Raw genomic sequence first — 27,243 nt, 5'->3', positions numbered from 1 at the left:
TTCGGGGGCTGTTGTTGTGTAACAGTGGTCGTGGGGGTAGCGTCGTAGCGCGCCGTAGACGACGTCCGTCCTCTCTTATTCTCGTTGCGACGTCTGTCGGCGGCCGCTTTGGAGGGGGACTTCAGTCAGTCTAGGTTGTACTTCTCAACCGTCAACATTGCCCTCGACGGCGCTCGTAGTCGTTCCTCGTGCTGGTGCCCGTCGTCGTCGTCGTCGTCCGCGGTGGTGTTTAGTGATGTGGAGGTGCGTCAGTGCGTGACCGGGATGACGTTGGGCGGCGCCGTCGCCGGCCCCAGGTGCACACATGCAGTGTCTCCGATCGGGGGGCTCCGGGCCGTGAGATCGTCGTGAGTACGCGACCTGCAGACATGTTAGGATTATCGGTGCAGCAGTGTGCATGTCTCGTCTTCCTAGTGGTTCTCGCAGTTTGTTCCGGTTTCACAGACGCTATGGCCAGGAGTCGCTCAGTGAGTGAGGTGTCCGAGGTGCGGCGGCTGCGCCACCATCGCGCCGCGAGGGAGTCGCACCGCAAATGCCCCGAGATCAACGTCTTGTGGAAGGCGTGGAGGGCCGGCACCGTGGCGCACGCCACGGCCCAGAGCACCAACTGCAAGAACAGGGACGAATGTGAGGTGGTGTTCAAGGTGCTCAAGTGGTTCAAACGCGAGCCCTCCGGAGCCGCCATGTTGCCCAAAGAGGACACAGTACTACGGCTCAGCTTGCGCAAGAATAATAGCAAATACTGCGAATACGACCAGCTCGCCACCAGGACGCAACCCCTAGTCAGGACCAAAATCGAAACGTCCAAGGAGTACATCCTCTTTCTCAACATCTCCGGACCCCACAAGTTTTTCGCCGCTTTTGCACCGGCACCCATCGAAAGAAAAGGGATACTAAAAGCTATGGATAAAGTCACAAATGAAACAACATTCTGTAAGTCTGCTTGATGTCAATTGACATCAAACAATTTAACATCGACTAATTACGATTTTTTATCTTTTTGATTTGGCAACAACTTATTTTCTGCTCTAGTAATGGCCTAATTAATGTCATTTTGTGCTAAGTTGTTGGGATTGTGCTAAACTCTAAATGAAAACACAAAAACATACTTAAGTCATCGACTTGGATACACAAATTTACATTTAAAAATAATTCCAATTTTTGTTCTGTTATACCTATACATTAAGTAATATATTTGTTTATCCTACTCASTTCGTTACATTTTTCTAATAGTCACATTATATATTTTCATTGATAAGTACCACTTGATTTTAAAACGACAAAATACTTACACGAGATGCTACGATTAAAAATTGAGTAAAAGGGAACATTTCTGTGAATTATATTACTACATTAATTAATTAGATATGTATTACATTAATTATATTATTTTTAAATTATCTTCGGTTTAAAATGAGAGATGTCAAATAGAAAATTTTCAGTTGATATAATTTTTATCCACAATCACTCTATAAAGAGACTTTATTCTCGACACTTTAGATGCGTATAAAGTACCACTTTATCCACTAGTGGAATAAAGTAACTTTATTCCACTCTTAGTAACCAGCGCACCGCGTAACTGCTTACTACGTTTAACCGAAAGCACATTTGGCGTGACGTTTAAATGACAGTTTAATTTTTAAATAAGTTTGGAATAATTTGGGCCTGTGATTGTGGATAAAACGCTATCTAACACACTCTTACAAAAAATAACTATTAAAGTTAAAAATATTGTTTCTATTTTGCTGACATTTAAAGTTTAACTAGTATTTGTCATTATCAACTGCAAAGACCTTCAAAACTGTAACGAAAGCCACTGTGACACTTCCTCGTTTTGTCACAACACAGGTCTACATAAATATTTCTTTAAAAAGGGAAATTATTTGAACAAATACTTTCAATTTTAATTACTTAATTAAGGTGAACAAATCTTTTATTTCAATAATAAATATGTTATGAACAACGGTATAAAATAAAAAAATTGAACTATACGAAAAGTGCAGATTTATTTTTTGTTATTCTACACAAAAATTTTATATCTGTGAGATTTTGTTAGTGAAATTTTCATTTCTTCAAATGTCAATAAAAATTTATGGAGCACAAACTGCCAACGTAATAAAATACTTTGCGAAAATAACCTCAAACTACAATTTTTACCCGAATTGACATATACGAGGAAAAAAGTTTAAAAATAAGCATCGTTTTGATAGTTCCAGAGAAACACAAACGCTAATGAACAAACGGGCGGATAATTATTTTGTTTTGGGAAAAATATAATATAGCATTTAAAAAGTTTAAAGGAATTGAAAAATATTATATTCATGGCTTACCTACTCCAATTTTATGCAATATTTATGACAATTACCACTTTAAGTTAAATGTTGTCAACCTGTATCACTGATGAGACAAAAATAATTAAGCCAAAAAAAGTGCCTCAAAAGCAAGTAAAAACTTAGTTTTACTTAGTAGTGGTACTAAATTAAAGCTTAATTGCCATTATTTAAAAGTATTATTACTTCAAATATAAATAAAACTTTGAGGTTGACAGACCGTTTATTAATTTTCATTAAGGAACCCTTGTTCGACACCAATGTACTGTTATTTTTATTACAAGTTTTGATTTTAACACAGACATGAAAAATGTTTTATCTTAATAATTTCATAGTAAAGAAAAGCAAAATGTAGCCGTCACTGACTTAAATAACTTTTTTCTTGAAAAATTAAATCATTAAAAATTATATTATTCACTTAATGGTATTCGATTTAAAGATATTTTTTCCACATGACACGCTACTGCATATTTTAACGCTAACAACTTTATTCAACTGGCGTAACTATGGAAACAAACATTTTATCTCTCAATTGCCATTGGTTAAACCGTTTATTACTTCGAATCGATTTTTTACTACTTGTTTGGTCACTGTGTATATTTATTCGGCCGGAAAGCTTGTCAGAATGATCTACATAAATGCTTGAAATGCCAAAGCGCGTCGTAGGTGTGTATGCAAACTATTCTAGTGAGAAGATGTACCTACTCCGGAGCGTCTCCGAAGAGCCCCGGAGCCCAATTCCGGGCACTGTATCCTCGACTCAACTCTCCGGTTCCTGAATAATGCATCGCACACGTTTAAAATTCCATAATTTCGACAAGCCCAATTACGGTCGCGTGTACCGGGTGTGTCCGCGAAGTCAGCTCGACCTTGAACCCTCAAAAATCGAAAATTCGCTCAAAAGTTAGTCAGCAGAATTAAAGCGAGATATATCGTCGCGTCGTCGCTTTTGGCAGGCGATTTGGCACATCGTCCGTTGAGTTCGATGCACTTGTGGATTTTTCCCGATTTTCCGGCGGATGTTCGAAACGAATCGATTTGTCGAAAGACAGAATGTCGAGACAATGGCGGCGCGTTCGCGCTCCGGTGCCTGGGTCATCGCGTAATCGCACCTAAAGTGCGTATAAAATATTACTGATGACACAGATTCCCGGACGACACACTTTTACACGCGATTATTCCGAATAATCCGATTAGACGAACGCATTATGTGCAAATAGGACACTGATTCATTTCGAAATACGGAGAAGGCGCGTACGCCCGGATTATTCGACTCCGGTCGCTGCCGCTTGACCATTTAAGGGACCACCGCAGATGAAAGCTCCGAGGAGGCTTACACTGATTCATAACCGAAGCGAAACGAATTCGGGATCAGAGGACCGCCGCGAACGATATCGCACACCACGGTGACAGATTTTCATTAAACTATAGACTTCCATTGTTTCATATTCGATCTATAAGTCTATAAGTGTGTTGTAGAACTTCAAAGAAAATAAGAAAATTGCTTAAAGCTTATTGGGATAGTATATTAAAAAACAAATGTTATGACATGTTATGACATGTTATGAGTGTGCAGTTAGTGATGGTATTGCATGAAATGTTGTCAAAAACAGTGTTACAATAGTATATTAAAAAACAAGTAGGTATTACAAAYACTCTCATTATAATACGAGTAGTTTGTGACACGAGTCACGCAGTAGCGAGTGTTTCCATGCACGAGTATCTCAATAAGAAGTTGTATACTATTTTTTCTACTGAGTACTTTTTAAATTAAATTTATTATTATATTTGGCATTGATGACATTTGACGTATGCGGTACTCAAAAAATAGCTCAAAACGATTATATCGCAATGGAAAAAGTTGTATTTTGTGGCACTGTTTATTGATTTTCCATTAATAAAATTTTATTCATTTTAAAATCAATTTAATTTCTGGAATTAATATTTTTATATGTTTAAACTATCTAGGAATTCTAATAAATTTATTATTCCGATAAATTAACACCATTATCACAATCTTATTATTTAATTATCTGTTCACATCATCTAATATTTCTATGATTTTAGATTAGCTAAAAAAATTCAAAATATTCCTTAAAATTATGTGTCTCTTTTAACATTGAAAGTTTTGACATATGCCACGTGCAGCATTTTTTCAATTTTGTATTACTATAATTTTAGTGTGTATTCTAAATTCTAATTAAAGGGAAAATATGTTTTTGCGAATATTTAATATCACAATGTTTAGACATGAAGCTGTAAAAAAAGTCTAAGTAATAAACCGAAACGTTAGCTGTCATTCAATTTTCTTAGTCCAAAATTGACATTTTATTGAATCAAGATTCTAAGATTCTCGTATATTGTGTCCCAGTGAGTTGGTAAATTTCATTATTGACCTTTAGAAGTTTAGATTCAAAAAAAAATATACATAGAAAATTGACAGATACTAATTTACTGCGTCGTCTCAAATTATTTTCAACTATACATCGTGTCCCAAAAATACGTTACAACACAAACATTTGTTTTTTTTTTAATAAAACACCATGTTTCTTAGCATTTCTGGGTGTAAGTAACTCTTAATTTTAAGCTTTAAGTTTTTTAACTAAACTTTTATTGCTCTATTTTGCTTAGTTTTTGAAATAAATTGGCTTTATTTAGATGAAAACAAACTTTTTTTAAAAATTATTAAGACAGCCGAAACAAATTAATTACTACCGCAAAGAAGAAAGCACAAACTTTAAGGCTAGAACATTTCTTCAGTGTATTGTATTTATAACGACAAAAAAAGAAATTTGAAATGAAACATCTAAAAGATGTTGTCTTTCTAAAAGTTTTGAACTTTTAAGTATCTACAATTAACATTGGAAAAAATATTTTACTTTAAACATAAAAAAAAATTAACCACTCTTTCAGTAGTCAAAAAGTGCAGAGTTGTACAAGATACAAAATATCACTCAATAATTATTACATTTATGTTACTATTGTTGCACTGTTAATTCAAATTGTAATATACATGGGGGCTTTTATAGTCTCTGGATAAACCCCACATAAAGTAATCTATGGTGGAACTACTATGATTGCCATGATAAAAGCGTATTCGGCGCATTCGCGCAAATGAAGAACTCGCACCTTCGTCGCTCGTGCTTCAGATATAATGCGCGAAAAATGTCTTCTCACACTTGGTTCGTAAATAACTATTACCAACTCGCTGGGACATCCTGGTTGTAGTAGATTCATAATTGCATATTAAAATTGGCAAATTTAAAGCTGCTTTGAAAATTCACTTCCAATGAATCGGTTTTTTGATGCTTGCCAATGGTAAGGCGTCTTTCAGGACTCCACTTGGGACCCCCTCCTCATCCCAACTTCCTTACCGCGCCTCGTAGACGAAATGTCGGTGTAATACGTGCTGTCCAACTAGGATGATGATCCCAATTATCGGATTTGCACATAATGCGGACACACATGGGTGATCGCGGCAGGCAGCTGGGCTAGGCTAGGCGCAAGGCCGCGCCGACTGCTCTTCGTGAGAGCCTCCACCGACTCACCCACGGCATGCGTCACGTACCAGAGGGAACCCCAGGGACGCCTTCTGCAAACACCTCAAAACAAGGCTTACAAGCTTGTAGCAAAAGCTCGCCATACAGCGTTTGCAAATTTTTGTTTTGCCATCTCCCTCTTACGCAATGATTTTCCGTTTTCCCTCGCTTTATTTATACGCCTTTGGTGTCCGCTCTTGCATCGCCTATGGCCAAACTCGAGCAGACTGTTTGGTATTGCGCCTATATAATGTGTTGCTATTTCGGGGTGTCTGGCTTCGGTGCCAACTGGCGCTCCTCTCCACTTCACTACGAGTGACACAGATCGTCAAGTCCGGTCCACCCTTATTTTTCGAAAAAAAAAAGATTGCAAAAAATTCCGCAATGTTGTGTCGACGATCTGGTCGCCTGTTTGTACGCACTCGTTGAATACTGGCCATGTCCACGACTTACCCGGTTTTCCATTTACAGTGATTCTTCCCATATATGATATACTTGATCTTTATTCTTTTGTAGAACTTACGCCAAATGTGCATGGGAAGGTAGTTTCGAGTAGGGGACCTTGTAAGGTCGCCTCCATACTTACTTCTTCGTGCTCGATGCGGGGCTCGATGGGACGCAAATCGGGGCGGATTCGTGGACGATGTCCACCTGGCTGAAAGATGAGGTCATGAAGGATTGATTAATCTGACATTGGGGAATTATTCGCTCGTTCGGGGACAATATTTATAGAGGCGACGGCTTCTAAACAAGCCAACTGCCAGTACTACCAACTTACTCATGCATCTCCAAACTTAAAAAAAGATTCGTAAATAAGACAGGACTTATGCAATGACTGGGGTTGACTCATTGATACAATCACCGGCCCAAATTATCTTATCCAGCAAATTATACAGGGTGTTTCACACAACTTTACGAGGCTTGCGTCTAATGTACGCACCCAAATATACATAATTCACAAAACACTAGATACAAAAAATCCACATTTAATTATTTAATTTTTGGAAACCCATGACAGTAATTGTCAAACTAATCACTGTTTCATTAATAGTCATAAACTGCAGTTTTTCAGAAACAATTATCATTTGTTCTACCAAGAGACGGCATGAATATGATTCTAGTTTATCTGTCCTAATCACTAACTAACTAAAAATGTTGTAATTTTTGAAAGGGTGAACAAACTAAAGAAGATTATCCAATTTTTCAAAATTTGTAATCGGATTCGTATCGAAATATGTATTACTGATTGCATCTTACAGGTGCAGGCCTCGTAAAATTATGTGAAACACTCTGTACAGGGCGAGAAAAACGTCTTTGATTAAAGTATTTGCTTATGAAATTGAAACATTTTATTCTTTAATAGTACTTCACCATTTTTCATTTGTTTTTTTTTACACACAGAGTGTTAAAAAAATCGTTGTCAAACAAAAATTGTTTAATTAAATAAAAAAATCGTTTGATGTTTAATCAGTATTTGAGAGCTTTTGTTGGGTTTGCAGACCCGGTTTGTTTAAGAAGCGTCGCAAACACTAATAAAGTGCACATTTATTGCCTTTCAAGTGGCACTAATTGAAAGCCTCGCCACTTAATTACAAGTTATTACAATTTAATCGGGCGTGTTAAACTTTCCCACCTACTCCCATCTCTTCATCAATATAATCGAGAAGAGCAACATTGTAATCTTCTGTCACTTGAAATAATAAACATGGGGATTATCGCCCATATGATACCCACTCCACAACCATGTGTGTTTATTTGTCAATTAATAACGTTCACTTAAAATAAACTTTAGTTACGCAAAAACGTTTCATTTGAACATCCCGCCTCAAAAAAACAATGAAACGTCGCTAAGGTTCCTGCGATCGAGTCACAAATCTATTTAAAGTGTCAAGTGAGTCACTGTTTTCGCAGCCAATTCGATTCAGGTGCTGAAAAGGGCGACTTGCATCGCACCACCGTAGTTACATACTCGTAAATGACAAAACTAGGTTAAATAGTAAATATTTTGACGATAAAACCCGCTTCGAATCCCGGATTTATTTGTCGAGTCAAGAAACCCGCCGTGCAGTCTCGCCGATTTTGGCGGCAAATTCGACTTTGACGAATCTAATTATCGGTTACAACCGTGACGTTCTGTTTCGGTTTACACAGCGGGGCGGCGCTTCTGTGTGACGTCACGCACTACCGGGCGTGCTAATGCGATGGCGCCACCCGCAAACACCACGTTCCTAGCTCTTGTTTTTTACCATTCGGCGATTTTCTCTGCGTGGTCCTTTGTGGACAAGTCACGTGACACTATTCCCTCTGCTCGGATGTCTAAAGCGTCAGTTTTTTATACCGTAAATCAATGCGTAAATCCAACCTTCATCACTCGTAAACATAATAAAGTTGGTGCTTTGACACGCTTTGCTCATCGGTTGGCAAATGAGCTAATAATCGGCCACATGCTGTATGTGGGGTCCGACGATAAATTCCGATTCGGAACTAGATTATATCGAGTGTATATTGTGTGCTTAGAAACTAGGTCCTTGTGCAATGATCGCTTCCGTAAAGTGACGGCGTGTACTTGGAAATTTGAGCGCTTTGATCACTGTTTCAATGCTACGACCTATTTTTGAGCTATTTATTTTATCGTGAAATCTAATGGAAATTTCAGCGAAAAATTGCAAAATCGTATTTTCACTTCTTCAGAAAACATCTAAAGTCGAAAAAAAATTCTAATCGATGACAAAACTCACAACTAAAGCCACAATTAACATTAAATATAGTTACAATTCAGGATACAGCTTCTTTGTAATATGTAAAATTATTTTTCCGACAGAATTTCGAAATTTTTATAGACAGAATTTTTTAACATTTTTTTATGTGCTGGTTTCTTATCTTCTTTCTCTGGTTTCCGACTTTTGGGACACCTGTGTGCACCTAGTAACTAACCACAATTTTGACTTGCACGAGTGGCTGCAATTGTAATGGTAATAAGCTTCTTATCACCTCATTTTCTAGCGTTTATCGTGAAATCTGATAAGGTTTTTCGTTTGAAATAGATCAGCCTGGGATTTCCAGGCGATTTTTAATTTTTTTTTTAAGTTCAATGCGAAATTCCCCATTTGAAGCAGCAAAAAGTCCACCTGCACCAAATAAAGAGCTCTCGGCTGTGTATGGCGACTCGAGAAAGCATTCGAGTCCAATTACGAAATTAGAAAATATGTTGTGCGCGGCTCTCATCGATTTATTGCGATCAAAATGATGTGATCGCTTCCTCGGCAGCTAACGACACAGAAACGACTGATTGTACAAAAATTTTTGGTTTTACTGCAGACGTAAACAAATACACGGACGAAAATAAAGCAGTTGATCGTTTTATATAAGCGATAATTGCCCGGTCGTCACTCAAAATCCAACAAGCACTCTCTGTAAAAGAACCATGCACTTAAAAATAAAACGGCAGTTAAAGCCACGGAAGTTTGATACATTACGACCGGGAAAGCTTCCTAGTGCACACGGATTCACATTTCACGTTCTAACTATTTGCTACGTTTGTTTTAATTTCGAAAAGAACAAATATTCTGATAGTTAATGCGGGAAACACTTTTGAATATCTTTTTATTGCATCAACTATCAATTGATTGTCTTTACATCTTTCCTCAAAATTTTATTGAAAAAAACATTGACGACTCAAGGATTTTCAAAGTGTGAAAAAAAGACTTTAGAATGTGTTACAACGATGTTTAGAAACGAATTACCATAATTTTGAGATCTGTGAATTTGCAAAAAGAAAACCCTTATAGTATTTTTTCTTTTAGTATTATGTATGATTTGCACATCTCTTGATTTATTTATTTTATTTGTGCAAGTAACCAAAACTTATCAAACAAAAGCAATGAGTGTTTTCTACAACTTTCAAGCAAACGGGACAATATTTTCATATCAAGATAAACTGAGTTGGTTTTTCATTGTTAAAGGTTTTTTTGTAAAAAAAAATCGTTTTTGAAAAATACTTTTTATTGAGGTGGCACTTGCCTCCCCTTTTTGGGTGGAACATTTTTTTAATGCCGCTGGGTATATTAATCCGATCGCATAATAAACATAGGTATYATTGCATCTGGAATTATTTGAAGTGTTTACKATGAATTAAACTTGAACTTATTAAAATGATGAATTGTATCTAAAGCTGTAAAAAGTTCGCTGTCCCGGCAAGCACTCACTGACGTCAAAAATCCAAGTAATTTCTAAATTTTACGAAGCCTTGCATGCTGTTTATTATCATAGCCGGAAAATTTATTTATACAAATTATGACCGACTTGAAAAAATCAGTGTTTTCGTAAATTCCAAGTCAACGCTCCTGGCAGCGAAATTTAAAAAAAAATGGAGGAAATGAGGAATATTAACGAACTCGCAGACTCACGACGTCTCGGATCCCAAAATCATAAACACGAGATTGGTTCTGGCGCAAATTTTTCGCTAATTTATTTCGGATGCAGGTTGAAAAATAACCACGGGGGTATGTGGAGCGTCTGTCTCCGCCATTCATTCAGCAGCTGAAAACTGAAATAAGTCATTTGTGGAGTACGTCACATTTACAAACACTTTCAGGAACCACTTAGCCACCGTTTATTTTTATTTAGGCACGGCCGACTTTTCGCAACCGGCGTCCAAATAATTATTACTACACCAGTTTTATGGCCCTTTCGGGCCGTGTTTGAAATTTGTTAAACAATCACGCTGGATAAATAAATAAATTTATTAAAGTTATTCTTACGCAAGGACTAAAGTGAAACCGCGGAGGACAAACAGGGAGGGCGCCACACGAATGCTGCTTAACACGCCTCGAATTGGTTTCGAGAGGTTATGGTTTGTTTGTTTAACGAAAAATAAACACAGCCACTTTGAAAAATGATTTGTGGGGAAGGAGACTCCCGTAGATAAACCCCTGAATGCATCAAACAATATTATCATTTTTTATTAAATAATTATTTGAATATTAACATTTTTTTTAATTTAAAGGTTAAAGAAGAGAAAAATAAAATTATTTTAATAGGTGCGTATACCTACCAAATGAATAAAGTTTAATCGACGCCCTCCAAAACATCTTATTCTAATTAAATTAAAATTATGAAATATTAAAATTTATACCAGGTGAATAAAAAGTAGAACCACATGTTCTTTGTTACAACTATTTTTTTTTTTTTTGGGAAAAACTGATTATTGAATAAAGTACTATAAAAATGTGATGTTTTAGCAAGAATATAATTTTTCGTTTTTTTTGTTTTTGAGGTCTATATTTTTTAATTTTTTTAAATGGTAACCCACTATAAAATCATTTGTTTCTTTCATGAAGGTTATGAGCTAAGGATTACAACTACCTACTTTATACATATTTTTTTTAATTCTTATATAAATTGCAATTTTGACAAAAAAAATTGCATAACTCAAAAAAAAAACGTTCTAAAAATACGATAACATTTTTTATATTACTTTAATTTATTTAATTACTATTTTCTAGAGACAAATCAGTAAAAAAAACGCTTAGTCCGATTCTTTATATTCCTGTATATTACACAAAAACAAAGTTTATCAAATTATTGGTTCCATAAAACCATAAAAAAACGATTCACCGCAAAAGCATTTAAAGTTCTAGCAGTGGTAAACTCTTTTATATAACTGAAGAGTATTTACGACCGACGAAAATTTTTGATAGCTGTATCAACCCTCAAATCTCAACAATGGTCGCAAGCCTATTTTATCACAAATAAATAAATAATAAATTTTGAAAAATCATTACCCTGATGGAGCTTTGTTGTGGAAAAATTTTATAAAACATGAAACATAAATGTTTTCATATCAAAATGCTTATTAAAAATAAACGAAATTACCCATTAGATGAATTATATTAAAATATATCTGCAGGCAAAACATCGTTAATGTTAAATTATGACTAATGAGGCAAAAGTCAAAAACCAACCATACAATTTAAAAATTAAACTATTCAAAAAAAGCAACTATACATTTTTCCACAATATTACTATACAGGGGATTCAAAACTTTCAGGCCATCTCTTAGGTGGTAAAACATCTGAGTTAAAATTTCTCATGAGAAAAAATTATTTGAGGCTTTTTTCACGAAACATAGCTCTTCAAAGATTAGATTTTGGGTTACGTTTTGGGCCTTTCAGATCATGTATTCTTGAATTTGACTGATGGTTTTTTATTTTATTAAAGTTTTCTTTAATTTTTATGTGGTTTCTGTGTATTATTTGCATTTGAACACAAACAAAGTAGTACGCGATAAAATATTTTGATTGTTGTTAGTGTTATAGACGTCAGACACTACATAACAAACAATTGACTCAAAACATTGTACTGATGCAGAACAATTTCTTTTTAAATAATAATTATTAAATATACAGGTTGTCTCAAAATTCAAGCATTGAGCAGGGGCGTCATTTGAAATTTTCTTAAGCTTACACGAACAAGCTTTTAAAATTAAGAAATATATAACGCTGGATAATAATTTTAACACATACGAAACTAACTGCATATAATTTATTCATTCATCAATATGAAAATAAAAACAAACAGTAATTTAAATAAAATTAGATGGCGTAATTTTAGTCAGGGGGGGGCGTTGCCCCACTCTGCCCCCGCGTAATGACGCCCCTGGCATTGAATAATTTTTTTTTCATTTATTTTATTTTTGTGTTATGGTTGTTGTTCCTTGCTTAGATGGGCTTAAGATGSTCATGGGTGTGCCCTATCGTGGGCCTTTGGTCCATATGTCCAGGTAAAGTGTGTCAGTGACATCACCGTTTTGAATAATTGCATCTGCATCTCACGATTTTAATGATTCCGTCGCTATTAAAACATGTGTTTCGAAGGTTGATCCAGTACATTAAACTCAGAGCACTATTTCGAGCCACTACTATCATTTGCGACAAATGGATTTTTACAATTCTGATGCGCCGGCATGAAATCCAGCCGGCCGACTGCTGACGAGATTTACGGCCACATTGCGAAATTTCAAATTTAAAGGCCACCGGCGAGGAAAACTCGGAAAAAACAAGCCGCTGCAATTTTTCCAACGTGTGTGCACACATCAGACACACATCTGCAAAGAGCTGCGTTGACGGGTTTATGAGGTCGCGAGATGTGCTTTTCCGCGTTCAGTTTCCCAAAATTGTAAACAATGGCGTTAACAGTTGGCGCCAGGAAATTTGCACAAAATGTGCGAAAGAAATTATTTATAACCTTGGAATATGAAACAGATGTGCGAAGTGCATTTTAACGATTAGTGAAAATGAAATAACTTTTGTGCTAGATTTTTTTAGGTCAATTTTTTGTCCTAATACCCTTAGAGCCCATTAGGACGGTTCTAGAAGAACAGTCGACTAGGCACACGCTGTCTTGTGATATTTCCAGAGATCTAAAAATAGTGGCGTTGCAGCCGGCGATCGCCCCTCGACGTGGAAATCATGTTTCATAATGTTATCAAGCGGCGAAAGATCAATCGACTTCTTGTATTTCCAGAGTTAGTGGTGCGAACGTGATAAGTGCCACTTTGCAGTGGAAAATTTTCACCTATTTTTAAACCGATTCTGACACGGTTTTTTGATTCGAATGTCATAACAGCGAAACCACTTCTAACAAACGATGATTTGTTACGATGAAAATAAAACAGGACGACATTTGGAATACATAAATTTTTGACGGGAACTAGAACGGGCTTTGGTTTGCAAAACAAAAAATTAAGCGAAATTTTGTGACCTAAAAAAATATTATACTCTATGATTGTTTCAGTTTCAGGGGTTTCTTCTTCGTAAATTTTCATAAATGTTTCACGACAAGTGGTTTTCGAGTTATCGGCTCGTGCTTTCACGATTTCTTTTCGAGTATCTGCGATCAGAAACTTTTTGAAATCCACAGGTTCCAACCCAAAATTGTCCAGGCAATCTGAATCTGTCAGTATTTTTTCTGAATATGTTTTTATCACTCACCAGTTTATAACGTTTTTCGTCACCAAATAATTACATTTGTTCAAAACAATTATATGCAAATTTATGAGAATCACTCGAAAATGTAATTAGGTGTAATGTTGTATTTACTATTAAATTCTTGGCAAATTCTATTATTTTAATTACTAAACGAATTAATTGTTGCTGCAACATTGATGACAACAATAGAACACTAAACTGATGTAATTTATTTGACGATAAATCTATTATTTTGAGAACACACAAGAAGTTATTATTCCGAGAATCATTATTCGTTTAGATTTTTAGATTGATTACAAACTGTTAGAGATTTCGGTACATACTAAGTATATTTATTAAGTATTTTAATCTGAGATAAAAAATAATTTCTGGGTTTGATTTTTATAAACAGGGAATTTCGTTTGACGACAAATATTTATTTTTAGGTTATATTTATTTCAATTTTTGTTTAAGGCCAATGATTTTCAGTGAATCAAACGAATTTTAAAAATTTTACACTCAAAAGCTCCGATTTTTGATTAGGTATTTGGTAGAAAATCGTGTAAAATTTTCGACAATGTTTTTGACAGGTTTGTAAGACTAACAGTTTTTCAAGAAAACTGTATTTAAAGTTTTGCAAAATTTTTATCGTATTTTATACTTTCAAACAACGATTACGAAGAAATTTTTGAGTAATCGCAAAACAACATGCATATTCAAAAGTCATCAAATAGCATAGGTAGATTTAATTTCTTAATCCAAAAATTTCTGCAACCAAACATTTAAAAATTTGTTTGAACTATACAGGTGATTCAAAAGTCTGAGGCCATCTCTTGGGTGCTGATAAAGGACATCCAACTGAGTTAAAAATGCCTACGACAAAAAATTGAGCATTTTTTCACGAGACATAGCTGTTCAAAAGTTAGATCTTTGGGTTAAGTTTTTGGCCGTTCAGATCATGTGTATTCATGAATTTAGTTAGCGGAAACGGCAGATCTTGAATTAAACTGATACCTGTTATTGTAAAAAATTATCAAACTTGTGTCTTGTTTTTTCTCAGAAAACAAAGCTTGAAAAAATCTGCAGTCATTTTTATGCTTATCACCATTCGAGAGTTGGTCTGACACGTTTGAATCACCCTGTATTATGTTTTCCAAAGTTAATAGTGTCGAGTTATGCAGGGTGTGTCAGAACTCGGGTCCTAGAGAAAAATTTTAAGTAAGATATAGGATACCAGGAACATGGAAAAAATGAAATGAAAAAAAATTTTGCCAATAAAAGCCACAAATAACATTAAACAGAGTTACAATTTAGGATACACCTTCCTTGTTTCCTCTTCTAATAGCCTGTAGCAAAAAAACTTGGAAAATTATTTTGTCAACAGAAATAAATAGTCAAAGTGCAAAATTTAAACTCTCATAACTTCGAAATTTTTATAGATAAAATTTTAACATTTTTTCCATGTTCTTGGTATCTTACCTTATATGGCATTTTTCTCTATGGCGCGAGTTCTGGCGCACCCTGTATTTAGAAGGTATTGACGTTTATGAAAAAAATTTTTTCTTATATTTGGAGGACTAAGATTTTTTCTTTATGAGATAATCGAGAGCTTTCTGATTGTGTCAGGGTTATGGTCATGAGCGATGTTGTCATGATGAGTTATGGTGTTATCAACGAAAAATCATTCTGGTGGTTTAAAAAATAATTTCAAAATCGGACCAGAAGTCGTGTGTGTCATGTGTCGTAAACAAATAAAAAAAACGTGTTGGTTGAATTTTAGTTATTTATTATACAAGCGGATAAAGAAATTGTTTTTCTACGAGTGAAAAGGTTAAGTTTACGAGTGACGAAGTCACGAGTAGATAAGAATTACTTTATTTCACTAGACGATAAAAGAATGAAATTAGTTGATAAAAGCACTCTTTAATATTGAGTACAATTTTGTTTTCTAAAACCGTTTTCTCAAACCGTTTTGCATCGTGTTATTTCTTTAGGTTCCAATATTACCAAATGTGTTAGAAAACTTTTATCATTGAGGTATTTATGGAAAGTAGCAAATAATTGAACCCGATCTTGAACCCATTGAAGAAATTCAAACTATTTTCCCTGTTTTTACTCAAAAAATTCAGGTACATGAATATTACGAGATATCTAGGTATGCACTATGCAGGCATACATTAAAAATAATAATTTMTATTTCAATCTGTCCTCGTTTTCTTTCCGCTCYATTATATCATCTCCCCATACCTGCCTTGCATTAATTTTTCTGTTCATTGTCTGCGATAATCGTTCGGTCCCTCCTAACCTTGCTCTGTTTCAAATCATCTACAATTTTCTCGTCACTTCACCTTGAAATCTTCATCGAAGGAAAATTCAAAAATCGTGTCGCATTTCCATCCAAAATCCGATGTAAACAGAAAAATCTGTCCCACCAAAATTGTCTCGCGCAACATCTGGAGAGAGCGGCTCGCAGCCAGCGCGCGTTATTTAGTCTGAGCTATAAATACAACTATCAATTAATTTAATGATGTTCAAAAGTCACCGAAACTTTTAAAAATGAGGTTATTTCACCGGAACGTTCAATTTATTTCGGCTCATTTTCAGCGAGAGAGGTGACTAAGCGTCGCTTCTTTGGCGATATTTTCGTCGTCGCGCGATTTGTCGACGTCGCAGATTCATTCCGATCACGGCGAATCCGTAACCATATTAAAAGTCGCCGTGGAATGTTACAGCCGATGGTACCGTTGGGAGGCTCAAGGGCCGCCGATTGATTAAGCGGCCAGATGGGGACGATGGGCTCGGAACACCGAGCGGTGGCGGTGTCTGAGCCCGGTGGACGCGAGCCAAATGAATCACGGCGTCGCGACGCCAGGCGAACTGCCAACCGATTCTGGAGTGCACCTGGGCGCGAAACGGGGGAGGCGAAAGGTGATTAAAAGCGGGAAAATGGCCAAAAGATGGTACCAGATCATCCGGTCCACTTCCAGAAAATAGGGACAGCGATACACGATCAACGTTTTTCATTCTCATAAGCAACAAGTGTAAACTATACAAAACTAAAATCATGCCAAAGTCGCTCTCGACTTGTCCCGTGTGGTTGCCCTGAATATACAGCCTGTCCCAGCTAAGACTTTTTCACAATTTTAGGTTTTTTATAGAAAAAACTAACGATTTTCGATATGTATCTCATCTTCAGTAAATATGTCAGGTAACAATAAACAAAATAAAATTAAAAAATACTTAGTTGTGATTTTAAAAAGCTTCAAATTCGATAAACAAGCAGAAAACTCATCAAGGTTTTTTTTAAATAGAATGCCGCTTTGGTACTTTTAACTTTACAAAAAAAATAAAAAAAAATCTGCTTTTAAAAAGGAGAAAGATGTCAAACTTATAAATTATTTCTGGTGCTGTTTAATATAAAACTACAAAAAAATTATATGTTCTTTTATTTCCGAGGGAAATTATTAGAACATATTTTTATATTCTCATTTGTCCAGAGGCGTAGGTGTGTACGTATACCAGCACCTTTTTAGAGTAAAATTATACCAGATAACAATTAAAAATGTGTATAGGTAGTTTTTGGGTAAAATATTAAGTTAAAGTAAAGTAAAGTAAAAAATATTAAGTTAAAGTTTAGCTTAGACTGTTAAATTTATACTTCATGATGACATATTAAAAAACTTATGTCGGATTTAAAAAAGAAATTGAGAGTCTGAGTATAAAATTTACTTTATTTCTCTATGCAGTGAGAGACAAAATTATGGAATAATCTTATTAAAACTGAAAATATTTTGTTTTGGCAAAAGTGCTCGAACAGGTCAATTTTCTTTAAAAAAAAAACACAATTTTTTATTTGATTTAACATTTTACACTTTTTGGTTTTTGAGTAATGACGTCATCGACATTTTTTTAAATGTAAACCCCTAACTTTTTTAGCCAATTCGATAGATTAATTGTCGAAATGACAACACTAAAATATTAAATATTACATAAAAGTTTTTGAAACCAAAAAAAAATATTTTCACTTTTAATAAATAAGATTATTCCATAATTTTGCCGCTCACTGTATGTGAATTCGTATTCTGCGTTTGGAAGATTGAAATTGAAATTTGTACCACCTTGTATTGTATTGTAATTAGAAAAAAATTCATAGAAAATTGAAATAAACGGATTTATCCTGTATGCATAACTTTATTTTGAAGCTGTAGTCTCTAAAAGTTTCAAAATTAGGAAAATGTCATATCTAAAATAAATTTTTTAACTGCACTGTACATTTTATTTTAATATAACTAAGGTTATTTTTGTATACAGGATGTTTTTTTGTAGATTTAAAAATACGTTTTCCAGTATTTAGAGGCTATTTAACGTAGGGAATTTTAGGGGTTTGAGCAGTTTATTTAAGAAAGAAATATTATTTTTTTATTTCTGTAATATACAGTGTCCCTGAATTGGGTTTAAAACAGGAAAAAAAAATTATCTTTGATTTTACACCAAAACTCCAAAGGAATAACATTTTTTGTTTAACCTGAAACGAACAAATCTGTAATTAAAACCTCATTATTCTGACTCAGTGGAAAGAAAAGTTCATTTCTCTCTTGTTTTGGACCTGTAATAATTTTTCTCAGCTTTTTAAATCCCACCACATTGGCGGTTTTATTTTCTGATGTCACTGACAAATGACTTACGCAAGTTAAATAACAGAAATGTTTGTGAAAAACATAACTTTAATAAATAGCAATTCAAAGAAACAGCCTTAAGATAAAAAACAAAGTCATTTTTAACAAAAACAATCATTATTCAATTAATTAATTAATTGTCAAAATAACATCGTTTGTCAAAAAAGTTCCAAAAGTCAAGGTTAAGCAAAAAGTGCTATTCTTTTGAAGTTTTGACCTAAAATAAAAGATTTTTTATCCTCTTGTAAACTCAATCCGGGAACATACTGTATAAATGTGGAAAAAAACGGTTTCAAATATAGTGATATTTGTTTAATTATTTTATATGCCGTTATTTATTTTTCTTTTTTTCAAGAGTTAGGTATAAAGAAATAAAAGTTTGATCCTCTCTTTAAATATAGCTTTAAATTAGTCTTGAATTGTATTTTACTTTAAATATACAAAAAGGGGCCGTGAAGAAAAATATTTTTGGAAACTTAAAGCAAATATTTTTCATTTATCTTAATGATAATACTAAAACTTAAATTATTGTAAAAAAATATTGAACATTTGAACGGTTCTACCACAACTTTTACTAGATGCACAAGTTGCCCTAGCTTAGATAAATTTCTCTCAGATACAAAATTTTACAAAAGGGTCGAACCACCGCTATGTTGTGGCTTCTAATTTTATTTCGCCACATTTTTTTTCAAAATATGTAAAATTGTAGCAATGATTTCAGAAATTTATCTTATTTATTGGCTATTGCACGCATATTTCTTATTTTTTATGTAGAAAAATGCCGAAAAGCGCTGTTTTCCTTCGTTGTCCCTCTCGTTCGCTTTGCTTTATTTGCAGGCGCCTGTTGTATATTCGTGTCGGTGCTAGTTAACATTCTCCCGTGTCCATCCGTTGATTTACTTCTTTTCGGCATCTTTTCCAAAAATGCGTCCTTCTAGTCGTTCGCGGGGAATCCGTCTCAGCTTCTCGGAATGCATTTTGAAGAGTTCGAACGCGTGCTGAATATTAACTTGGAAACAATGCCGTGGAATTCGCTAATAGTTTCGGGCAAACATGCCGAAAAATACGGTCCGGGATGCTCCACCGGATTATTGTATTTTAATTTCCGTCGAGCGGGTGTAATAAATGGTCGCCGTGCGCTGATTTTTTCCTTTCTTCGCGGCTTATTTATGACGATCACGTTCCAATTCGCCAACTAGACGAAGGCCAGACGAACTACAGTTATCCGAAAGGAATTTCGAAAATTTCGGCAAACAAAGCGAATTTTCGCGGCTGAAAATGGCGACGAGGCCGGGACTGGCGACGAGGTATTTCGGTAGCACAGGTAAATGCAGGCGAGAAATGGAGTAAGGACTTGTATAAATAGGATTTTTCCAGTGGCGTGCTCGGGAACCTTGGAAAAAATAAATAAATAAAAACAACTAACCCAATTTTTTAAGGGGGCTAAGTATAGGCAGCACCTGTTGGGCATCGAGTCCAAGAAAAACACATAAAAAAATATTTTTTGCATTGGGAAAAAATAAGGGAAAATTTGCGGTACGTTTAATATTGAGAAATCCGTAAACACCACATGCATAACAACAGAAAAAGTTGAAAACCGTTTCGCCAAGATGTTATTACACAAGAAATTTAAATTTAGTGCTGTTCACAGTTCAGGATAATTCGGTCATTTATTTTCCTTTGAGATTAGGGAGTGACTGAAAAATGTTCAAATTTCTCATTTAAAATTTGGTAAGAGTATTAATTAAAATGCGGAAAGAGCAAACGAAAATCAAAGGCCAGAAGTATGCTGCTGTATTACGAAAGAAAAAAAAAACGATTTAATAAAATAACAATTTACTTATAGAATTTTATTTGGTCAATTTTATTTATTTTGTTGATAGTTTTAATTGTAGTTATTATTGAGAACGGTAGAATTTTTGATAAAAAATGTTAATGTTCTTAGAATCGAGCCCTAACTTTTCTGGTTTTGCTTAATTCAAAAAATATTTTTGCAACATTTATTTTGTGTAACTAAAACAGATGGGTTTTTAAACAAAATGTATTTGTTTTTCAGCTACGAAGCCTGTTACGATTAACACGAAGGCCTCAATATACAAAGTCAAACAACGAAAATACGTGTGTAAAGTAGATGGTTTCCCCATTCCCATAATCCTATGGAAGCGAAACAACACGATACTCCTCCACAACACGTCCTTCATCCAGATCATTCAGAAAAAGTAGGTAAAGTTACATCCTGATTTGGAAGCTTTTCGCTTTGTTAAACTTCATCAATACCCGATTTTAATTGGCATTTTTTTCCACTCTCTTGTCAGTGAGGGAAAAGATAGGTGAGTGGATGAGTGAGCCACCTCACGATGAAATTTTTGCTCCGCGACGCATGCATGCGCTTTTTGCTTCTCCTTTGCACTTTCCAAGGGTGATTTTTGTTTTTTTCAGGCGAAAAATTAGTACTCTGAAGGTTCTTCGCGGTGACACGGGTCAGTACACGTGTGTGGCGAAAGCAGCGAATGGACAGGAAACTTCCTATGTCATCAGCCGCTCGACGTCGAGGCCAAAGACGCACACGTCCTCTGGGTCTAGGAAGCACACGACCTCCAGGCCCAAGACTTACAGACCCTATGGGTCTGCGAAGCACAGGACCTTCACGCCCACAACGCTCACGACAGCCATGCCTGGTATCTATACAAGCGTTATATATTTAGGGACTTCACTCGTACCCGTACTAACTATTTTGATAACACGATTATATCAAGAAAGCGTTATGCATCCAACAGCATTAGTACAAATGGATTGTGTAAAAATTTATAGAATTTGATGTTAATTTCTAAGGAAGCAAACATTGAGTTTTCAGAAAAAAATTCCTTTCCCAATTTAGTCTATGGTCTAATCTTATGTGTTTTATCTAAAAGTCGCCTAAAAGGAACTGTTCGGTGGCTGCATGGCAACATATGCCGAAAGCAAAAACAATAATAACAACAACAACCCGTAGGTCCTGATAGTGTGTTCGCGGGATTACAGTTGCTTCCTGTACTCAGGAAAAAACTAACAAATTCATGAAAAAAAAATGGTTTGATTCTTTAAATTTTCATGTTTTGGTAAATGTGAAGCTATCGTTTTATTTTCAGCTAGGAATAGATTAATTGCCAGAAAAAAATATGGGAAATTTACCGGGAATAATTTTTTTAAAAAACTGTTTCCTTTTTCTATTTTATTGTTTAAGTATAGTGCTTTTAAAATTGATCAAAAAACACGTGACTCTTGGCAAAAATAATTTTAGAGATTTTACGGTCATGTAAATGGAACCAAATAGAAAACGAAAACTATATTTCAAATAAAAAAATACACTTGGACACTTTTAGAGATTTAGGAATATCAAGTTTTATTATTATTATTTTTCGAACAATTTCACTTATTCTTTTATTTATTTTTCAGTAGTAGAGTAAGAGCCTGCGGTCGCCAGACCTTCGTCATTTTATAAAAGCTGAAAATTTGTCAGCGCACACTACAGTTGGAGACAAAATACTTTGGTCGTCACTTTTCTGTCACTTTAATATAATTCAAGCTTTAACGTTAAAATAAATGGCAATTTCAAATTAATGACAGCTATTATATCTTTCTATCAAAAATATGTACAACTTGTCAACTATGATTGACAACAGCTAAAAATAAGGTTAACAGTCCTAAAGCATGCTTTACAATTTAATGTCACTCAAATGACATTGACGACCAAAGTATTTTGTCTCCAACTATACCAACACATGTAGAAACGATGGGCAAGAATGAAGTTTGGGTCGCCGTGGCTTTGGGAGATAACAGGTAGCAAAGAAGTAAAAAATACCAACTTCAATTTAGCAAATAAAAAAGCGTAATTTTTTTATATTTTACCTCCGGCCAGACAAACATATAGGGTAGCTATAGGCTTCCTATGATGATACTTTGTCAAAACTGAATCACATTTATTTAACTTAAAACTTAGAACTTAGCACTTAGAACTGTCAAAACTATCTGGCTAATGAGAAAACATCTTCTAATAGTTACCCATGTAACATGTATAAAATTCAGCTTTTACACTATAACGTAAGTACAGTTACAATTTATTAAAGTTTAAGGGTGTCTGACAAGGGGTTGCCACGAAGTTAAGTGTCTGGCAATGGATGAGGTGATGTCTAATATTATTCAGAAGAAAAAAAAATGCGCTTTTTTATTTAATAAATTTAACTTGATATTTTTTACTTCTTTGTTACCTGTTATCTCCCAAAGTCACGATAAACCAAACTTCATACTTACCCATCGTTCGTACCTGTGTTGGAAGTATGCGCTGATAAATTTTCAACTTTTATAAAATGACGAAGGTCAGGTGACCGCGGGCTCTTAGACTATAGTGTTTCATTATTTATCAAAAAATTTCAGCCTATTTTATTATTTATTCAGGGGTTGTAATAGATACTTTGTTGTATAACTGGTTGCATAACTTACAATTTGCAATCAATATGTTTTTTGTTTACGAAACAAATACAAAACTTGAAAGAATTTCTTATGTTATCATTTTCTAGTTAAAAAATATCAGAGTATGTTTGGTTACGGTTTTTTAAAACTTAATTGAATAAAATCAGTGTACCGATTTTTTGAAAGGGATTATAAATACAAATAAACAGTTGTTTTTACTACTTTTACTAATAATAAACGTATAGGGAGTGCCAAGAGCTTATATTATTTTCGTTGATTTGAATTAAAAAATTAAATAAAAAAGTATGAATTGATTTTTAAATTTTACAGCCAATGAATATTAATAACTAGATTTAATCAAAGACCTAGTAACTAACTACCCAAACCTTTTTGCTTTATTTTTAGCAATTCAAATATACAAGTGTTTCAAATAATTTTACGAAGTTCGTCGGACCAAAAAATTGTGTGTACTACACGGCCAGAAACTGTTTTGCATGTGTTTGCACTTTCAAGATGATACTTTCTGGCGTTGTGGCACAAATAACTATGTATTAATTGTTATTTTTGTAAATCCTTGATATTGGCTACCAAATTAATCATTATTTCATTAAAGAGTTTTTAAAATAGCTACTTTAAGGTCGAGGCGACGAAGGAGCCGAGTCTTTAATTAGAGGAGTCCCCTAAAACTATTTACGTATGTGTTGTACGCAAAATTTTTCTGGACGAATTGGGACGAAATCTTTAAATATGTATCTACAGAACATTTCCGAACATCATAGTCAGTTTTGAGATGGTATCGTTATTTAATTTATCTCGTAACACATTATATTACATATTTTATTGTTACATTGTATATGATGTACTGAGCGATTAGTGATTAGCACAAGTCGTTTCGCTTTACACAAAGAAAGTGCGAAAATATTGTTGGTCCTTTAATCCGCGACTCGTTGCCAAAAGTGCATCGCATCGCGAAAAATACGTGAATAATAATCTCGTCAAGCGCCACCCGTATTACACAATCCTATTGGCACTTTGACAGGTCGTACACACTCCCATAAACAAAATCGGTTGTGTGCGCGTTGCCAAAACGTTGGGTCATCTAATGCTTTTATGTAATCGCGAATCGCGCAAACTTTTCGAATTTTACAAACGATTTTTCTGTTTGCAGGAGAACCCTGCAAGGGCAGGCTAAAAGAAGAGTTTTGTTATAATGGGGGCACTTGTTTTTCTACGCTTGGTGAGAATGACTGTATGTAGGTATTAAGAGGCGGCGGTGAGTCAACACCGCCGACAGATGGCGTCGTGCATCTAGCTCAAATTACACCGACTTTTCTGATTTCAGATGTCCTCAAGGGTACACGGGTCATAGATGTGATCGAAAGACGTCCAATAAAACCAGTATGTATCGACAAACACCTAGATACACTTGTAAGATAGGCCTCTATACGAAATACGATGATTGCTAGAGAAATTATTCCTTTTTTACGAGACGAGAGTTCGTGGTGGACTTGCGCCCGGGATTTAAATGATTTTTAGTGGATTTTTTAACATCGATGCTGTGTAAATTAACTTGTTACCGTTTGTACATACACTTATTGAGGGATGAAAAAAACTCCACTGTATATTTGTAAACTATCCTAATGTATAAGACTGTTAAAAAGCGTACGTTTCTTCTGTTTTATGTAGACAGTCATCTATCAATCATTAAGATAAATTAATGTCCACAATGATCTACGTGGAGTTCCAGGATATGAAATTCAAAGTTTCATGACTAGAAGTTGGTAGCAATGAAACCCGACGAAATTAAACCCTATTCTTTAGGGCGTAGATTATTATCGACATTCATTTACCCACTTTATACCTGATATCGAATTCGTCATGATTAAATTTGACCGTAAAAATCGATTTGGATTTCAGGTAAAAAGCAATGTACCTATAAATATCAGGGACCGACATTTTACTTAATTTTTGTATAAAGTCATGTAGATATATTTATTTATTACATCTATACTCACAACAAAATCTTAAAAATCTTTATTACAAATTCTAAAAAAATAAAAAAATTGTTGTAAACTTATTAATAAACGATGAAAGAAAGGATGTAGTTTTTTACTATTGGTTTGACCCTATCTGGTACATTGGGGGGACAAAAGGACTCTCTAGTGGATAAAAAATTGTAAAATTAGGTATGTAATAAATTTTGCCTGCTCTCTGTTATTAACCAATTCTTTAATAACTATTTACTAATAACTCTCGAAATTTAATTGACTGTTAGATTTGTTGTGAGTTTCAGATGTCTCTAACTCGCATGTCCCTCTTATTAAATAGCAATTATGTAGATGTATTAACACAAAACCTCTCAACTACCGAGGAAAACCGATTCTTGACACGACTATACGTTTCCCTTTATGTTTCAGACAAAAAAACGCCAGACTCGGTAAGGCAGTGTTTATTTTTTTGCACGTTTCTGCACTAACACTGTGTAGTTTAGAGGGTGTGTGGTTTCTAAACGCCAACTGCTGATGACTCGATAATAGTGTTTGATTTGTTTCAGGATGAGGCATCGGAAAAGAGCGACAAGGCTGGATAACCCTATACCAAAGAAATTTGCATTACAGAGGATGTAGATACTCGTTTTAATTTATTTAATTTGAAGAAAAACGCACAATGTTGTAGTCGATGTGTAATAATTTTTTATCATGTTAGCAACAATGTTATATAAATCTCAGTGTTGTTAAAGATACTCGCATATTGTGATAACGATAAATGGCGCTATTAGTTGAGTGAAAACTTAGAAGTTTAGGTCGAAATCTTGAACCATTTGTCGTGACTGTAGTTAAGTTTTATATGCTTGAAAAATAAAAGAAATGTTACTTCTTTTATAAACTTTATTAAGTATAAATATATTTAAATAAACGCAAAAAGGTTTTCTTGGTATAAGTTTATAACCTAGTCCTAAAATATTCTGATGTGTTTTTAGAATTTCAAATTTTTTGTTAAAAACCTTCCCAAAAAGTATTATTATGGTATGGTTATAAATGGTTTAGAAACTTTGAGGCTATAAAAACAGAGAATATTTACTAAATGCTAACTAATTGTTTTTCTAGAAACATAAAACCAATTTAATGTATTTAAAATTGAAGAAATGTTAGAATATTCCCTTTTCACTGATTTTTTAATAATTTTCAATAATTCACAGCAGTATTGCTGTGAAAATTAAAAATTATCTAACGTAAAACATTGGTAAATTTACTACATCCTACAAATTCAAATCACTTTCACTTTATACTTAAGCCTAATCTTCATTCTTATAAGTTACGACCGTATCCATTTTGTGTAAATTCGTTGAAAAAGATCGCATTTTAACAGACTGTGCATTCTTTACATGCGCTGCTTGAGCCTCAGTCCACTCTCCAGGCAAATCAACATCACTTTTTGTATAAATTTGTATATCAAAGCTACATAAACAGTCTAATAAAGGCAAGTACGCAACAGACGATGCTATTTGTTTCAAAACATCCCTAATCTCATTTTTTATAATTTTTAACGGCTTTTCTGACACGGGCCCCCCAGGTTCGTCCGCATTCCCCTCATACTCAACATAGAAATCCCACCGTTCCATTACCTCCAGCGTTTTCACGTTCGTTATAATCATAGCGATCCTCGTAACGCACCTTTGCAACAGCCATTCTGAAAATAACACCAAATTAGACAAAAAAAAACACACCGCCGATAATCCTAACCTTTCAATTGTGATAAAGTCGTCGAGAGAAACTCTTTGATCTTGTTATCGGTGGACATGAGAATCGTCAAACCATAATTTTCCACACTTTGAAAATTTTCAGGCGGATACAGCCCCCGTTGAAACAAAATTGAATTTATTCCGAAATCTACAAAACACAACATAACCTCACATTTTACAATTGGGGAAAATAATACTTAAATAATCACAAACGATATCTGCAGAGCCTTTCAAAGTAATCGCAGATTTGTTTTTTTGAGCCACTCCGGACATTGTGGGGCTGTTTAATGCACTTGAAATAATAATTTAGCGGCAAAAACGTAACGGTAAAATTCAAATTTGAAATATTTTAATTTGAAACTGTCAAATGTCAAATGGTTTAGTGAGTTTAGTTACTTCTGCTACAGTTTGAGCAAGTGTGCCAACTGAAACAGATGTAAACAACTTCGAGAACCCTTCCAGAATTTCTGTCGGCATGAAACGGAAATTTGTTTTATTCCAGAATATTCCAGGATTTATATGATGTTATGGAAAATCACA

At 34.6% G+C, this 27,243-nt stretch overlaps 2 protein-coding genes across 5 annotated transcripts; one reads left to right on the top strand and one right to left on the bottom strand.

Moving 5' to 3' along the window:
- Positions 1 to 118: 118 nt before the first annotated feature.
- Positions 119 to 25,884, top strand: LOC123013375 (pro-neuregulin-2, membrane-bound isoform-like). 4 transcript variants are annotated; one of them, XM_044411849.1, is made up of 7 exons: positions 119 to 933; positions 20,569 to 20,731; positions 20,952 to 21,190; positions 24,130 to 24,214; positions 24,304 to 24,359; positions 25,379 to 25,398; positions 25,516 to 25,884. In XM_044411849.1, the coding sequence occupies exons 1-7, from the start codon at positions 369 to 371 to the stop codon at positions 25,549 to 25,551; spliced, it is 1,164 nt and encodes a 387-aa protein (XP_044267784.1). In that variant the 5' UTR covers positions 119 to 368; the 3' UTR covers positions 25,552 to 25,884. The 4 variants fall into 4 exon arrangements, with proteins under 4 accessions (XP_044267784.1, XP_044267786.1, XP_044267783.1 ...); XM_044411851.1 differs by lacking the exon at positions 25,379 to 25,398; XM_044411848.1 differs by lacking the exons at positions 25,379 to 25,398; positions 25,516 to 25,884 and having other exon boundaries at positions 24,304 to 25,372.
- Positions 25,838 to 27,065, bottom strand: LOC123013376 (mitotic spindle assembly checkpoint protein MAD2A). Its single transcript, XM_044411853.1, has 3 exons — positions 26,901 to 27,065; positions 26,705 to 26,851; positions 25,838 to 26,651 (listed from the first exon to the last, which is right to left on the bottom strand). Exons 1-3 carry the CDS (start codon positions 26,974 to 26,976, stop codon positions 26,257 to 26,259), a joined length of 618 nt encoding a protein of 205 aa, XP_044267788.1. The 5' UTR covers positions 26,977 to 27,065; the 3' UTR covers positions 25,838 to 26,256.
- Positions 27,066 to 27,243: the final 178 nt, after the last annotated feature.

This window comes from Tribolium madens, unplaced genomic scaffold (genome assembly GCF_015345945.1).
Source record: "Tribolium madens isolate multiple individuals breed KSU strain unplaced genomic scaffold, Tmad_KSU_1.1 Scaffold_96;HRSCAF=242;Tcas5.2_LG5, whole genome shotgun sequence".
NCBI lineage: Eukaryota > Metazoa > Arthropoda > Insecta > Coleoptera > Tenebrionidae > Tribolium > Tribolium madens.
Note: the sequence above shows the minus strand (reverse complement) of the source record. Positions and strands in the feature narration are given on the sequence as shown.

Excerpts from the sequence above, each read along its gene's own strand:
- LOC123013375 (XM_044411848.1), top strand. The coding sequence starts at position 369 with ATGTTAGGATTATCGGTGCAGCAGTGTGCATGTCTCGTCTTCCTAGTG. Across the intron at positions 934-20,568 it reads CACAAATGAAACAACATTCT|CTACGAAGCCTGTTACGATT; the intron begins GTAAGTCTGCTT and ends TTTGTTTTTCAG. Across the intron at positions 21,191-24,129 it reads GCTCACGACAGCCATGCCTG|GAGAACCCTGCAAGGGCAGG; the intron begins GTATCTATACAA and ends TTCTGTTTGCAG.
- LOC123013376 (XM_044411853.1), bottom strand. The coding sequence starts at position 26,976 with ATGTCCGGAGTGGCTCAAAAAAACAAATCTGCGATTACTTTGAAAGGC. Across the intron at positions 26,852-26,900 it reads TATCGTTTGTGATTATTTAA|ATTTCGGAATAAATTCAATT; the intron begins GTATTATTTTCC and ends TGTGTTTTGTAG. Across the intron at positions 26,652-26,704 it reads GACTTTATCACAATTGAAAG|AATGGCTGTTGCAAAGGTGC; the intron begins GTTAGGATTATC and ends TGTTATTTTCAG.